Source organism: Lissotriton helveticus, chromosome 7 (assembly GCF_964261635.1).
Source record: "Lissotriton helveticus chromosome 7, aLisHel1.1, whole genome shotgun sequence".
NCBI lineage: Eukaryota > Metazoa > Chordata > Amphibia > Caudata > Salamandridae > Lissotriton > Lissotriton helveticus.
The window spans coordinates 50,071,094-50,086,541 of NC_136068.1; the positions used below are offsets into that span (position 1 = coordinate 50,071,094).

At 39.4% G+C, this 15,448-nt stretch overlaps 1 protein-coding gene across 2 annotated transcripts in view; it reads right to left on the reverse strand.

Annotated features, from left to right (window-relative positions):
- LOC144768002 (alpha-2-macroglobulin-like) overlaps nt 1-15,448 on the reverse strand; it is a 236,594-nt gene that overhangs the window by 167,035 nt on the left and 54,111 nt on the right. For both annotated transcript variants that reach the window (XM_078651392.1, XM_078651391.1), the window contains exon 2: nt 5,209-5,392. In XM_078651392.1, coding sequence (XP_078507518.1) covers nt 5,209-5,392 — 184 coding nt within the window. The remainder of the gene's footprint in view (nt 1-5,208; nt 5,393-15,448) is intronic.

The window sequence follows — 15,448 nt, forward strand, 5'->3', positions numbered from 1 at the left end:
TATCGCTAAAAACTCAGCGATATTCATACATTACCGAGCTAATGCTCTTAGCCATGTTATCCACCTCCCATTGGATAACATGGCTAAGAACTGCTCAGGGCAGGTGTTACTTTTTGGAGATATTCGCGCTTAGCGCGAATATCTCCAAAAGTTGGTAATAGGAGATAGATATCTTGCATGTTGTAATGCAAGTTATTGTGGTATATGGAACTCATACCATAATCTCTCAGGAAAGCAGAAACTGATCCTTTTGGGACCGCCTAAAAAGGCCTAGGGGGTGAGGAGTACTCTACTTTGCCCCCTTTTCACGTTCCGAACTATTTTATTTTACTCTCTTCTGTAATTACACAAAATAGCACCGATAAGATGCATCGGAGACACACAGTGAGAGAAAGGAGGCCGGAGATGAAGAAGAGATGTCAAATACACATTGGAGATAATATAGTGGCAGAAGGGAAGTAAATATGAGTAAACTTACCATGTAACATAAAAATGTTGCACTCTATACTATAAGTCTCATTTTATACTACAATCACTTCGCTACAACCTCATAAATTAAAAATAAAAATGAATAATGTCTCAAACAATTTTTGATTTCTAAATATAAATTTATTCTTCAGAATTTTCTAAATTTGAAAGAACTAGTAACATGTCCTCATCAGCAATGTCCTCATGAAAAGTCTGCAATAATGATTCTTGTAACTCTATCGTCTCCAAACACTCGATAAATTCGCCATCAAGAGATTGATCAAAAAAATCATTCAAGTCATCTCCTCCTTCTGACAATATTTCATTATTGGTGCTGTCAATTTCAATCAATGTAGTGGAATCATTCAAGTCATCTCCTCGTGACAATATTTCATTATTGGTTCTCTCAATTTCAATCAATGTAGTGGAATCATTCAAGTCATCTCCTCCTTGTGACAATATTTCATTATTGGTGCTGTCCATTTCAATCAATCTAATGGAATCATACAAGTCATCTCCTCCTTGTGACAATATTTCATTATTGCTGCTCTCAATTTCAATCAACGTAGTGGAATCATTCAAGTCATCTCCTTGTGACAATATTTCATTCTTGGTGCTGTCCATTTCAATCAATCTAATGGAATCATACAAGTCATGTCCTCCTTGTGACAATGTTTCATTATTGGTGCTCTCAATTTCAATCAATGTAGTGGACAATTCAAAAGAAATTGCCACGGTCTCTTCATTGTGAGCCATTTTATTTTGAAATTGCTTGCTGTAAATTGCAGAAAAAAATAATCACTTTCATTTATCGTTTTTAGTAATACATAATATAAAACTAACTTTATCAAGTATTTAGTATAACAGAAGGACTGTAAATAAATAACAGAATTTTTTTTTCAAATTATCTTCAAGTGTACAACATAGTTCCCCTTACAAATTAACAACTCACCTTTTCAAAAGTAGGAAAAGTGTTAGTACTGTGTAAATCAAACACCAGAAATTCACCACCAAAAATTCCTCACAAATGTACCTCAGACAGTAGTATCACAAAATGGCTGTGGTTTCCTCTCATTTGACATATATACATAACCAATTAACTTTCATCACACACAAATACAAAACCAAAGTAACATTTTAATTGGTTCTAAATTTCAACACTTTCAAATGTGTTTTCCCCATGCAATTTTCCATAGGACATTTACATACGTCTACAGCCTGAATGGCTGAACGGAATTACACCAAACTTGGCAAAATGGTACATCAAACCTAAGAGGTCAGGAAGGATCTACTATGCCCCCTTATGGTCATTTCCCCCTTCGCTTTGGCCTCCTCTTGTCTCTCAATCCTACCGAGAGACAAGATGGCGGCCACTACGGACTGTTTGCAATGTTGACAGACGCCGGAGAACCAATCAGCTTCGCAAAGCTCCGTAACGCGAAAAGTACGCGAAGCGGAGCGCTGTTACAGATATATATCTTTTTTTTAACGTTAATTTCTCAAAATCCACTGGAGCGAATATATTGAGACCTAGCAAAGGCACATCGGGCTACCAGTCCCTAATATTTTACCAAGTTTCGTGCAAATCCATTCAGCCGTTCGATTATTATTATAATTTTTTTTTTTTGCCCCGCGGGGCCCTTTTAAAACCTCCACATCAAACCTAGGGGGTCAGCGAGGATCTACTATTCCCCCTTATGGTCATTTGCCCCTTCGCTTTCGCCTCCTCTTGTCTCTCGATCCTACCGAGAGACAAGATGGCGGCCGCTACGGACTGTTTGGAATGTTGACAGACGCCGGAGAACCAATCAGCTTCGCTTCACAAAGCTCCGTTGCGCGAAAAGTACGCGTCCTGGGCCGCTGCCCAGTCCGCTGTTACAGATATATGTCTTTTTTTAAACGTTAATTTCTCAAAATCCACTGTAGCACATATATTGAGACCTACAAAAGGCACATCGGGCTACCAGTCCCTACAATTTTGCCAAGTTTCGTGCAAATCCATTCAGCCGTTCGGGCTAAAAGTGAGGCCAACCGCCCTATGGAAATTAACATGGGAAAAACGCGTTTTGGGACCCCCCTTTTGTTCTCGGCCCCCCCTTGACGAACCCCCCCAAAATTTTCAGGGGCTGCTCAGAAACAAAATGTGCCATTTTCCTGAAAATTTCAGCCAATTCCGTCCACAAACGCCAAAGTTATTAGACATAGAATTTTCAAAAATCCCATAGAGAAAAAATCCTAACTATATATACCTACTGGCGACCGCCAGTAGGTAATATAAATATGCATATGCCTGTGTCTCTTTGTGTGAGCATATATAAATATAGAGATATATTTTAGAAATGTAATTTGTAAATATTAATCCCTAAACTCCTTCCTATGTTTCCCTAAACCTCTCCCATTTTGTAGTAAGTAAGTAGTGGTGGTAAATAGTAAGAATTTCCAATTTTCCAGCCTCTTCCCCTTGTCCCTTCCATATTTACTTCAAGGTGTGGAGTTCTCATTTACCATGGCTGAGATCTCTGCACTGAAAAGATGGGAGAGATGGTGATCTCTGCCCGGGAATTATTGATTTGCATTTCGTAGTACATGCAGTAATATTTCTACAAAATGCCATTTTTAGTTTGGCACCTTAACCTTATGCTATTATTATTTTAAATGTTTGGGTGTTTGATCTGCTATAGCAGGGTTCTCCAAAGACAGTCCTGGAGTGCCGCATCCATGCCTGATTTTTAAGATAACTACATTTATCTAAATGGGGATATGCTAAAAATCTGGCATGGATCCGGCCTTCCAGGACCAACTTTAGAGGACCATGTGCTATAGCCAATAGACATTTCTTTCAAGCTTCAAAAATTAAATTAAAAAAACACCACAAAGTGGCAATGACAGACCCTTTATAAACGTTATCTCGTGACTTTTAGGTTTTTGTTTGCTCCATTGAGGTGCTATACCGGGGCACTAACGAGGTGTGTCGTCCCAGACAAAATGAATAGGCATTGAAATGAAGAGATATTAAACTCACAAATTGTGATGCATTATGTCTCATAATTGGCCTTTTCTTGACACATCATTTTTGGCCATATGTAGGTAGCCCATTTGCGATCAGAATTTCAGCATTTGCGATCGCAATTAGGGCAGTGTGCTATGTAGTACACAAAAACCCACATGCAAAATAAAGAATCGCAAAATTTGCGATTCCTTATTTTGCAATTGCATTTAAGGAATCGCAAATTGCGATTCCTTAAATGCAATGTAGGAAGCACCCACGTTGTGCGAATTGTGGCTTAAGGAATCGTATAATACCACCAACTTCAGGTTGGTAGTAAATTGCGATTTCTTTGCAAAATGCACTTTTTGGCATTTTTCAGAGTGCCATGTGGGTCACATACATGCCCTTAGGGCATGTATGTGGGCCACATATGCACACATGTTAATTTCAGGGGTGCAACAGGGTGTCCTATTGACACCCTTTCAACCCTGAAATTGCATTCTCAATTTGCGATTCTCTAATTGTGAATCTCAAATTGAGAATGTCTTCCAATTCATTCCTATGGGCCTTCTAGCCAATAGGAATGAATGAGAAGGTATTCCTTTGTTGCGAATCTCTATTTGCGATTCGCAAATAAGGAATAATTGGGATTCGCAAAAAAAATTGCTAATTTTACCTATGTTTCGTTTTGCGATTCTCTAACTGCGATTCCCAAAAAATCGCAATTTGAGAATCGCAAAACAAAAATTATCTACATATGCCCTTTTGTCCACCATTCTGACACCTGTGGCCGTTCATTGCTGTATAAACTCAGTGTCTTTGGTTAGAGATAAGCAATGGGAGTAGTGCCCCTGTGCTTCATTCATTGAGACAACATAATCTACTGCGTGAATTGGGTGTGCGCTGAATGGAACAGGAGAGGTGGCTTTGGAGCAGGTGAGTGTTCAATAGACTGAGATAACAGATACCTCTACTTCTGAGACATGTTTAGAGCTGGTAATTCAAGCCAGCAGCGACGGATAAAGCTAAAAAGAACGCAAACCGAGATCTTCAGGGTTTTTGCATAGGGTGTGAGCACAGTGACATTTTTGCAGCATTTAGAGAGGTGATAGCTTTCCTAAATTATACTCTTTTAGGGACCCTCTTGGATAATGCAGCAGAGATGATGAAAAGGAGGCTGGCAGAATGAGAAGCAGTGGACCAGGAGGGGAGAACTGGGGCCACATGGTGAGGATTCTCTTTGAGGGCTGGAATATCACTGAACATGGAAGGATAGGTGTGGTTATTTAGGGGGGTGTAACATGTGGCACTGGCTGCAGACTGAAGGACCTTCATCCAACATGAAGAGTCCTCATGGGGAGGTTGAAGAGGCAGAAGACTCAGAGGACTGTGGATCAGGTGGGGGCAGGTGAGAAATTCCTGGAAAGATGTTCAGTTCAACGTGCTTGAGGGCAGCAACCCAGAGAGGATGGTCTCGGTAAGGGGCGAGGCCTGATGAGTGGATTGATGAACTAGTACAACTCTCAGGTTTTGTTAGTTAGGAGTTGTGGGGCCATGTTTGTCATGTGAGACACGTCATATAATGTAACGTAGATCATTGCATGAGAACATCTTTATGAAGGGCGTTTAATTCCAGATTCAAGGCCAAACCAGGGGTCAAGGCATATGGATTGTAAGAGTGTAACCCAACTTTTGTGCTCCACTCTAGTCTACGACAAGGGGTTCCCACATGCCCGCTGGCTCACGCTTACCTTCAGATCCCAGCAGTGCTCTAAGTCGTTCTCTGCCGCAAAGTCATGAGAAAGAGTGATGTTCTGCGTCGGGTGCTCCAGAGTGAAGCTCAGCGTGAGTGACTCGTTCAGGTGCGTGAGGACCACGCATGCCTTCTCTGTGTGCGTGCCATGGAGCACGGTGGGGACCAGCAGCATGTAATGCCTGAAGGGGAAGCCAGGGAGGCAACATTAAAATGATCATCAGTAATAATAATATATAACATATGTATGTATATATATATATATATATATATATATATATATATATATATATATATATATATATATATATATATATATATATATATATATATATATATATATATATATATATATATATATATATATATATATATATATATATACATATCCTTATTAATGTTAGCATTAATACTAGGAGTAGCAATATCACAAACAAGATTTGCATTATTAGGCACTACACCTATTACTCATATTTGTTATTTTTTATTACGTTTGTGCTTCAGATCAATGGAAATCAGTGGGTGTGTGTGTTTGCCTTCAAAACAACAGATATGAAAACCATGCCTACATTTGCCAAGTTAACTGAATTAGTTAATCAGTCACTGCTATGAGCTGCAGGTCATGCGTCTGAAGCCTGCCAAGGCCTTCTATGCCATTCACCTCTCCATGGTCAAGAAACTGAGTGCCCTCAAATTGGATAATAGTAACCACTGTCATTTACAGCACTTAGATCAAATATTAGGATAGCAATGTCAGCGTAGGCAAAAACTGATAGGTTGGCAAACCCTTCCCATTGGATGTACGTTGTTACAACGCATGCTTTTACTACGCATGCCTTTACAACGCAGGATTTACAATGCAAGTCGTTACAACGACTTGCGTTGGAGGGTGCTGGATAGTGAATAGTTTAATTTACTATTCCAACTCCAGTCCCCGTGGATAGTAGGGAAGGTGTTGGATAGTAAATTAAACTATTACCTATCCTAGAGCGCCCCCCAGCTCAATTCGTTGTAAGGACTTGTGTTGAAAAACCTGCGTTGTTAAGGCACTGCGTGGTAAAAGTTTTGTCGTAAAGGATGTTTCCCCTTCCCATTGGACTGGACTCCATCCTACAAGGGTGCTCTTACTTTTCTATGGATATTAACCTGGGTCCTCCAGGTCAGCCTTGTCTGTGAGTGATGCTCTTTGCCCTGAGGTAGTATCATATAATGTGTGCTAAAGGTCAAGTAGATGAATGTGTGTCTCACATCTTCCTAACCTCAACTTTATGAGAGCCAGTGAATCCAGTGGCCAAGTGGCTCCATTTGGCCTAGAATTGTGACCAATGACTGGTCATTGAATTTGGAAGTTTATATTTCTTCTTAAAGTCATTTTAGTTGAATGAATCAACTAGCTATTTTGGTGTTGTCTGGTAACTGTATCCAAGGGCCAGTGTGCACCTGTACAGTGAGTGGCTTCCTGTGGACTAGAAGTGATCCAAGCTACTTGTGAACAATTGACCTTTGAGAAGAAGTGAATAGAGGAAGCTTCAATTTAGATCATAATCTGTAAAATAGTAAGTAAATGTACATGTATTTATATAGCGCAAATCACCGACCCGGTATCTAAGCGCTTGCTTAGGGAACCCGTCCTGGTATTCCCCTGTGAGATACCCTGGCAGGGTATCCACAAGGTGAAAGCCAGGCATCCCGCCACGAGGGGCGTAGTGGAGATTAAGCAAGCTATTGCCCAGAGTCGTAGAGTGTGACCCCGTGAGTCCAGTAGGCACCGGAGCGAGAATTGTCGAGTCCGTGGAATTTCTTGAGCCCGAGACCCGCCGAGGCGGGGAATCGAACCCTGGTCCACGGCCGATCTCAGCTTTCGGGTCTGCCGCCTCTAACCACTGAGCCACGCTTCTCCACTAAATGTTGACGTCCAAAGTTTTTCTCAGAAACCTGCAGCTGGTGCTGGCAAATGTAGGGAGCACCAAATATCACAGGCAAATAGTTTGGATTCCACCTCGTGCCTCTTTCTACTCCTTTACTATACACACATTATTTCGCTCATTCTGGATCTTTTCATTCATGTTTTCTTCCTTTCTCAGTAGTTTTCTTTCTCTTCTTCTGCAATTCCTTTGTTTATGTTTTTCCCCTTCTTGCTCTGTATCAAAGTCTGATGAGGAAAAGTCAGTGTAAAATTGACTTCTGGTAGGTCTTACCTATAACCACCAGCACAGTGTAATCACTGTTGCAATTAATTTAATTTTTAGTGTCCTTTAATGGGATACGAAGCATCAATGTTAGTCCAAATTCATTCCTTTTCAAAGGACAGATTTGGAGTAAAGATTTGAACACATACAACGACCCATTGGCTGATCTCCTACAGTCTGCAGTTCACAATCCCAGACAAGACCCAGACCCTAAAAATTCTCTGCCAGGTAACAGGGCACTTTCACTACATTATCTATTTCACTTTCAATTATACAGAAAATATCAAAGTATACCTCACACTCCTTGAATTCAATTCACAAAGCCATTAGCAGGTGTATCTTCTACTTAAACATGCAACTGTCTCGACTGGTGAGTACACGATACTCCAATAAGCAATCGTAAATCAATGAAAACTTTGGGAAAATCCATAAATTCAAGAGCTTGTGGGCATTCACAAACTTTTTTGAAATTCATTCCCACTATAGAAATGGTAAATAGATTTCTGCAAGACAAGGGAGGAAGTTTATAACCAGGGATGGCCAGGGGGGTTGGGGGAAAAGGAAATGGAGCAATCCAAAAGGGTTGGGGGCATAGGAGAGGGGTTTTCTGATTTGTCTGTGAAGTAAAATATTTTCCCATTGGATAAAAAAGTAACTTCGCACAAATCAGCATATTTCCTCCTGCTTAGTAATAAACAATGTTGTAAACTGGTGCAGATTACAGGTGTAGGTATACAAACTATTATGAATTCCCCCAAATCATAATTCTTATTCTTAAAAGCAGTGGGGTCTTTGATAGTTATTTTACGAAGAGGGACACACAAGAGGCAAGAGATACAGGGATACAACTGGTGGGTTCACTGTCATTGGAACATCATGAAGATCTTGAAAGCATGTGGGCCATTCATAGTTGATAGAATTTCATAACTTAATAATACTCCTCATTTCTGCCTCAAAAGGATAGCTGTGTGAGATCAATGTACGAGGAAGACATTAAGATGAACTTCCCAGGCCTTCACCCTTCTTTCTCTTGTTCCTTCTCCACCTCCCACCCTTCTTTCTATTCCTCCTGTTCTTGGGTGTCATCTGGGGTGTCCATCTTGCAAGTGGATGTTGCATGTTGTGGTGCCATACAATCAAATACACAATTAAATAACTAAGGGCTAAATGTAGGTAAATTAGATTTACCGATTCATAAATACCGAATTTTACCGATTCGGTATTCATGAATCGGTAAATCTAATTTAGGTAATTATTCGGTAAAAAATACCGAATCTGTAGGATTCGGTTATTTACCGATTCAATAATTACAAATCGGTATTTGTCATGGATTGAAGCCCATGGGATTCATTGACAAATACCGATTTGGTAATTACCGAATCGGTAAAATTACCGAATTGCCAAGGGGGACCGGGTGGCACTTTGACATCCTGTTGCACCCCTGTTTCTGGCTTGTGTGCCATGTGACACACATGTGCCACATGGCACAGGTGTACATGCACAGATGTGCATGTACACAGGTATTCGTTATTTACCACCAAATAGTATTTGGTGGTAAATAACGAATCGGTAAGGGCCTGTGGCACTGTTTAAAGTGCCATCTACATCTGTATTTACCGATTCGGTAAATTTACCGATTCGGAATTTTACAGAATCTGTAAATTTACCAAATCGGTAAATATACCGATTCTGTAAATATAAGGCCCCCTACATGTCAAACACCAAATACCGGTCGGTAACGTCCGAAATCGGCCATTACCGACCGGTGTTTGGTGTCCTACATCTGGCCCTAAAATTCAGAGCCTGGGCTGTGGTCTAGTTACATGGACACCTGGAGTGGGATGGATATAATCCTGATATTTAGAAAAGGAGATTCTAAATGTCCATCAAATTATAGGCCTATTAGCCTAGTATAAAATCTTCAAAAAATATTCATAAGGCAGGTCTTAAATTGATTGCAGTAGTAGACGGCAAATCAGAGGAATATAACTCTTATTCAGGCAGGATTGTGTGCTAAAGTTAGCACTTTAGATCAGGTTTTTAAATGTGCTCTCCTTTATTGAAGATACATCCTGTTGGGCAACAAGAAACTTTACATGGCATTTGTCGATCTGCCGCATTTGATCTAATACCCCGGGGACCCTGTGGAGAGTACAAGCAGACACAGGACTTCCAGGTGAGTTAATTGAATTAGGTTGCATGAAAAAAACTACGCCCAGGTCAGGTGGGGTGATAGAGGTAAGTTGACAAAGTGCATTTGAATCGCAAGAGGTGTTCGACAGGGGTGTGCTTTGGCTCCCACCTTGTACAATCTATATGTAAATGATGTGGCCGGGGAACTGACAAAAGGTGTAACTGATGTCCCCACTCTTAATGGGGCTAAAACACACATACTTTTGTTTGCAGATGATTAATTTATTATTTCTAAGTCTCTCTCCGATGGGGTTACAAAATCTGCTAAAATATTTTGGGAGTTCTATGGCCACAGGGGTTTAGACTTAAATGCTGCAAAAAACAAATTCATGGTCTTTGGCAAGAATGTTAGCAAAAGCTGTCTAGTTTTGGAGGGAATGATCGTTTGGGAAGAGTTTTTAGCTGTGAATATTCGGAGGTGACCCAGTCAGACAAATTTAGGTGAGTCCACCAAATAAATAAAGGAGCCCTCACAATTTCACATAGATCTAAAGCCATGCTATGCTTTCAGAAGAACACATATTCTCGTTCTATCTCCCCGGCCTTGGAAGCATATCAAGTTAAGGTCCAAAGTGCCACACTGTATGGCGCCAAAGGTTGGGGTAACACTAATACCACGATGCTCGCAGTGACTGAGAATTCATTTTGTCATAGCATTGCTCTCGGTCTTCGCAAGTACCCCCTTGGTCCCACTCTATTTTGATATGGAGATGAAAAGAGTATCTGATCAGGCCCACTAAAAACTACTACTGTTCTGGATTCATATCTGGACTACTCCTGAATTAGGCAATTATAGCGATTCCTTGAGTGATGTAAAGAATTTGGATCGCGCCATGGAGATCCCCTGGTTAAGGTTTGTACATGACTGATGCAAAAAATTCGGTTTGATCAGAATGAGCGATTCACCTGAATTATTTTGTAGGGCAGTTACACAGATATTAAAATTAACCTAAAAAATACCCTCTGAGCACACTATTATTACTCTCTCTGTAGGTATAGCACCAACCTTATTGGCAAATGTCACTGTTTAGTAAATCAAATCAACTAGTCCAGGTCTTCTCCAATTTAGGTTTCAAAGTTCCTCTGTATTTATTTTCATGTCATCAATCATCTCTTGATAATCACTTGTTCATGGTACATCAGCCAACACGTGTTTCGTCGTGCGATATACAACACATTGACTTCCTCAGGGCTGCAACCAAATAAACAATACCCATAAGATTGACACGATCTACGTATGGCTTATTAATAATAGTGTGTAAAGTAAAGACACACAAACCAAAATTAGATAAGCTCCGCATAGTGTATAGGTTTATAAAGAGAGAAGATGGAAAGGTAGTTATGCCACTCCAAGTATACAATACACCCGTATTTAGTGAGTATATGTCTAACCTTTTACCAAAGAGAGAATACCATTGTATTAGGCTCCATGCAATAGAACTCAAAATTCACCTAAATATTCAAGGTTTCCTCAGGAGTAATATCTTCCTCTGGATTCAAACGTATATAAATCCAAGAAAATATAATAACCAAATTAAATCTGTACCCTCTTTATCAATCCTTTCTCACATTTGAATATCATATAATGGTCCCAAAATTAGGATCTGGGGTTCTTCACAATGGTCCTCACCACCACTTTATTTGAGCCATCCCTAAACATAACTATAACAATAACGCAAGTGTAATTTCCAATTCTATTGCCTCTTAATGCCACAACCGTGCGTGTGTTTTATATCCTCCACTTCAGTATGCAGATATTTGCTTCCAATATCGTTTTAACTAAAATAAATATAAGCATCTCTTATATTTATGCATATAAGTCTATCATCTCATCCTACTAGTAATATACCTACACTCACCATACATGTAATGATCTCGAGTTGGGAATTCCCAGATTTCAAGTATATATTTGTGATCCCTCGGCTGCAATAAAAAATACTTGTAATCACTTTCCGGCTAAACCTCTCTTGTTTTTTCAAATCTCGAACTTATCACGCTATATAACACTCACCCTCGGCGTGCAACACCTTGAATTACGTGGTCCTCAGTCTTCTCGGGTAATGACTATCCTCAGTATCGTTCAAGCTAAAGTAAATATAATCATCTCTTATATTTATGCATATACGTCTATCGTCTCATCCTGCTAGTATTAAACTTACACTCACCATACATGTAATGATCACGAGTTGGGATTCCCCAGACTTCAAGTATATATTCGTGATCCCCCGGCTGCAATAAAGATACTTGCAATCACTTTTTGGGCTAAACCTCTCTTGTTTTTTTCTTTCAAACATCGAACTAATCACGTTTTATAACACTCACCCTCGGCGTGCAACACCTTCAATTACGAGGTCCTCCGTCTTCTCGGGTAGTGACTATCCTCACTACTTCGTACGGCATTCAGCATAAGCGCCATCTTGGAGTGTCTATTTATCCTCAATGAAAATGGTTGCCATCTTGTAATGGGTCCATATCAAATATAATCAAATAACTATATCGATTCTAATTCGTAATGATTTCAAACTAACTTAAGAGGTTAATCACCCTCACGTGTTTATTAAAGCGCTATAATTATACTCACAATCATGTTTCAACACTGTCTAAGACCAATCGATAAATATTTGCACTTTTAACACCATCATTATTTTCGTAATATGTTGGCCGCCATCTTGGAGTGTACAATACCTCGATTAATTGTCATATTCTCCTATATTACATATATCCGCAATTCATGAACAATATCGACCACTTTCAGCGGACCCTGTCCTTAAATACCAACGACTCTATTCTTACATTGTTCTTTCAGAGTAAATCATATTGCATAAGTGGGATATGCATATACGTGTATCAAAGATTAGTCAGAGTGTAAGGGTTGAAAATATCTATATTCGTGATATTAGTTTATTATCAAGGGATAAGGAGTGAGAGATTAAAGAGGTGTCCGTGCATGTCAGTCCGCCATGAGTCACAATCACATGTCAATCCTCACATCACTTCAATACATTTTAAGCCGGGAATACAATTGAAACTGTGTAAAATAAAGTTATTCAATACAATATGTACATATTCATTCGAAATCCGTGCATACTAGTCCGTCATGAGTCGCATTTATATCATTCTCCCATCATCTTATTACATTTCTATTAGTTAATGCAATTGAGGGCTATATATAGTATATACATATAAGGAGCTGTATATATAACAGTTATTATTCAAATTAATTAGTACAATATAATCTATAATATAATATTCAAATAGATTAGATCCATTGGTACCTGTTCTATGAATATCAGCCTTGCCACAGGTTTCGCATTAGGACCTCAATATAAAGTGAGCGACAAGGTCATGGGTTCGGACATATAAACTATTACATATTATAAACCTACCTATAAATTAAATTAGTTATACTTCACCCAATCTATATATAGATCAGTATTAATCACATTATGATATAATATATCGATTTAACATAGTAACATTAGAATTCCATTACCAACCTCGTGTGTGTACTTACAATTCTAGACCAATATCTCTTAATCCTGTCCAAGAAAAAATTGATATTCATTATCAATATTTAATCCTTTCTCAACCGCTTTTAATTTCATAATCCAAACTACCTCCCTGCGTCTGAGTTTCAGTAATCTGTTTCCCCCCTCGAGGGTCCTGTGTCACAAAATCAATTCCTTGATAACTAAATTGATGTTCTTGTTTCTTCTCACTATTCTGTATAAAGTGAGCAGCAATTGGATACCTCGTATCTCCATTTTTCCAGGCTCGGAAATGTTCTGTCATTCTATCTCTCAACCTCCTGATCGTACTGCCTACATATATTTGTCCACATGTGCAGGATATTACATAAACCACAAAGGTGGTATCACAGTTTATAAAAGCATCAATCTGGTAAACCTCTGAGCCGTTATAACTGAAACTCGTCACTTTTTTCTTGGCCCATCTACATGAATTACAACGTCCACATTTGTGGAATCCCTTTATCTTACTCGTTAACCAGATACTAGTCCTAGCCGGGTAACTGGGACTCAAGTCATTCGCCAAAGTTTTACCCTTTTTAAAGGTAATGGAAGGTCTCTCACCAATATATGGTGTTAAGTCTCTGTCTGCTTTCAGCAGATGCCAATGTTTGTTGATAATATAGTATAACTTATGTGATTCTGTATTAAAATGGGTCACCAGACGCACTTTCTGTTCTTTTCTATCATACATTACTACTCTCTTAGGTACCAAAGTCTGTGATCGTCTAAGCAAACATGCTCTCCTCCTGGCCTTGTCAATCACAGTTGACTCATAACCTCTTGCCTGAAATCTCTTTGTCATATCCTGAATATTCCTCTGAAAAGCACCATTCTCAAAACAGTTCCTCCTCGCCCTAACCATCTCACCGTAAGGTATCGATCTTATCCGACATTTAGGGTGACAGCTCGTCGCATATAAAATCGAATTGCAACTTGTCTCTTTGCGATACATTCTAGAACAAAGCCTCATATCCTGAATATATAATTCTACATCCAAAAAAGTGATTCTCCATTTGTCATATTGTGTGGTGAACCGCAAGTTCACATCGTTATCATTTAAATATTCAAAAAAGTCATTCATTATCAAGGGTCCCAGTCCAAATCATGAGGCAGTCATCTATAAATCGACCCCAATATTGGATATATTCGACCCATTTCTGGCCGCGTCGGCCCCAGATCCACTCCGCCTCAAACCAACCCATAAAAAGGAGAACTTTGAAACCTAAATTGGAGAAGACCTGGACTAGTTGATTTGATTTACTAAACAGTGACATTTGCCAATAAGACTGGTGCTATACCTACAGAGAGAGTAATAATAGTGTGCTCAGAGGGTATTGTTTTTGTTTGTTTCTGCACATGCGGGACCTGTGGATGTTGGATACACATTCACCTTCTTGATGCACCAAATGTGATATCTTTATAAATGTACCCTGATAATATATTGTAGAGCGCCCATTAGCGTGTTTGTATCCACTCTGTTAATTTAAGTTGTACAGCAAGGAGCAGCCACAAAGAGGGTAACGTTGTAGATTTGCAAAAATAATAGGGACAAAGAAGCGCAGGATCTATTTAGCAACCTGCAATCAGAAGGAAATATTGGCTCTGCCACTAACACTAAGAAGCCTGCTAAGGATGTAGGTCTTAGGGAGAAGTTTAGAAAGCTAGAAAATCTGAAGAAACAAGAACTTAATAAATGGTGGGACACTGTTACTTTGAAGCAATATTTGACCCTCAATAGAATACCAAGAGGCCTAAGATCACAAATAATGCCCACCTACGAGGACTTGGAACCAGTTTTATTAGATAAATGGGAGAAAGAGCTTACTTCCTCTTCCAGGAACTTAATGAAAATATTGATTGAAAATGCCGAAAGAAAGATTAAGAAACTCCTGGAAGAGATTCAGAAAGTTGAGGACGAAATAAAAGATCTTAATCTACCAGAGGCAACAATTAAGAATTATACTATACTAGATAATTATTTAAATGATCTGCAGGCGGATATAAAGCGTAGGAAGGCAAGAAAATTAAAACGGGACGAGAACGACTATAAGTTGGGACCTATCTTTACATTTGCTAGACGGTTTGATTACTTGGTTAAACAAACCCGGGGTTCCAAACAAAGAGTCACAACTACCCCAAGCGCAAGCGCTAGTGATACTGAGGCATCATCTATTGTTAGTAGTGAGAATGAGGAGGTGGATGGTATGCCGGTAGCAGGGGTCACTGAGAATACTTTTTTAGAAGAGGTGAAGAGGCTCAGAATAGGGAATCGGGACTCTACAACCAGAGGCCATGGTGGAGGTATCATAAGACAAGGAGAGGAACC